This window comes from Vavraia culicis (assembly GCF_000192795.1).
Source record: "Vavraia culicis subsp. floridensis unplaced genomic scaffold supercont1.45, whole genome shotgun sequence".
NCBI lineage: Eukaryota > Fungi > Microsporidia > Pleistophoridae > Vavraia > Vavraia culicis.
In genome coordinates, this window is record NW_007360648.1 from 4556 (window position 1) to 6370 (window position 1815).

Genomic DNA, 1815 nt, shown 5'->3' on the forward strand with positions numbered 1-1815 from the left:
GTCTTCTTTATCAGCAATATGTTCCGCTAACGTTTTTCGTGTCCACCACAGCACCTCGTACAATGCCAACAAACACATATTTCGATTCGTTATGTTTATACACGGTTTATTTTTTATCGGATAATCTTGTTCATGTAGATCTGACCAGTTTGTGCTTCCTGATCCCCTTGTACACAACTATTACCAATCACCAGCACATCCTCTGTCACAAAATACGAAAAAAAAAACGGCCCCTCATGCCACTAAGCGACAACCAAGGTTTCATTCCATCAAGCCCAAAACCTGACTACACCCCCAAGTCACTGCGCACCCTGTCTATCAAGCAGCTGAAATCCCTTCCGACAGACACACCCACGCACACAATCGACAACTCCACACTCTCAACCATATGCGTGGCCGGCTGGGTACGCTCCACACGCCAAGCACAATCAGGTACAATATTTGTGTTGGACGATGGCACAGCAATGATAAACGCATCGTTTTGGCCCAACGGAATGTTTGAGGAGGAGCAGGCCGGTTTGATAGAGCCTAACAATTTCTTACGGGTTATTGGTAATGTGAGAGTGTATGATGGTGATATTTCTGTATCGGTAAGCTTTTTGACCAAGATTGATGATTTCAACTACGTAAGCTACCATTTCTTGAATGTTTTGCAGCAGCATTTGCACTGCAGAAGAGAGCTCAAGAGGGAAACAAGAAAGGAGAAAGAGAAAGAAGGGATGATAGGCACGTTGCAGGAGGATGTACTTATGTGCTACAGAAATAACCAAGACGAGAAAGGACTGCATGTAGATCTGGTCGTTAAGATGCTGCAGGGCAAGTATAAAGAGCAAGATGTCAGAGAAATGGTTAACAGTCTTTTGGATGATTGCTATCTGTTCAGTGTAGATGGAATGTGCTATAAAACCGTAGATTGACCGTGCATACGAGCTGGAAAATAAAGTAGAATTAGTGATACGTGCGTGTTTAAGAATTATTTTTAGATAGTAAATTGCATTGAACAATATTATGGTGGATAAAATACACAGATTAAAAATACGGGTACACGGGATGATATCATATTTTTTTACGTACGTGTGCTATATCATGTCTTTTTATGTTATTTTAATTAAAGTATTGATTATGCATTCATCTGTAATATCACCGACTTTCGCGTGATAATGTGATCAATGCTAGGATTAGGTTTAATTCGGTAAAAGACTTTAATGGTGATTTCTTCACCATCACACAATTCTTTTCAACTCACTATTAGCGTCTACTGAGTCATCTAATCGTTGGTTCCGGAGATACGATGCCCTACCACTGTCAGCTATCTCACCAGCTCTTTTCCCTCACACAATTGTTTTACCTACAATGCAATCATTGCAGCGACAGGACTAGGCACAACATGGAGGATTAGCTTGCAGTTAGCTTACTTCTTTGGACTGTTCCACTAAAAATCATTTATTTACTTCCAAAACGCCTAAACAATGCATTTTCAGCTCGCCGATACCGTTCATGGCCGCTGGTCTTTGATTCATGGAGGAAATCAATGCGCCAGCTTGCATAACAATCTAGCATATCTCTCAATATAAGAAAAAGATATGCTGCAGCCGCAAAAATGACCTTAACACAAAAACTGCAACTTGTGCTGCAGTCGCCCCCACAAACAGGGAGTGTGCTTAAAATGCTGTTCTGCAAAAAGTACACAGGATGAGCGCATACTGGGATATCAACTCAATGCAAAAGCATAAAGATTTATGCCTGTATTAGAAGTATCGCAACCGCACTGCGTATTATTGTTTCGTTAACTCGTGTGATAAAAGGATAGATTCA

The 1815-nt window shown here is 40.9% G+C and overlaps 1 protein-coding gene across 1 annotated transcript; it reads left to right on the plus strand.

Moving 5' to 3' along the window:
• Positions 1–62: 62 nt before the first annotated feature.
• VCUG_02128 (uncharacterized protein) lies at positions 63–1050 on the plus strand (the record flags this gene model as incomplete). The annotated part of the gene is made up of 1 exon (XM_008076951.1): positions 63–1050. One exon carries the CDS (start codon positions 63–65, stop codon positions 915–917), a length of 855 nt encoding a protein of 284 aa, XP_008075142.1. The 3' UTR covers positions 918–1050.
• Positions 1051–1815: the final 765 nt, after the last annotated feature.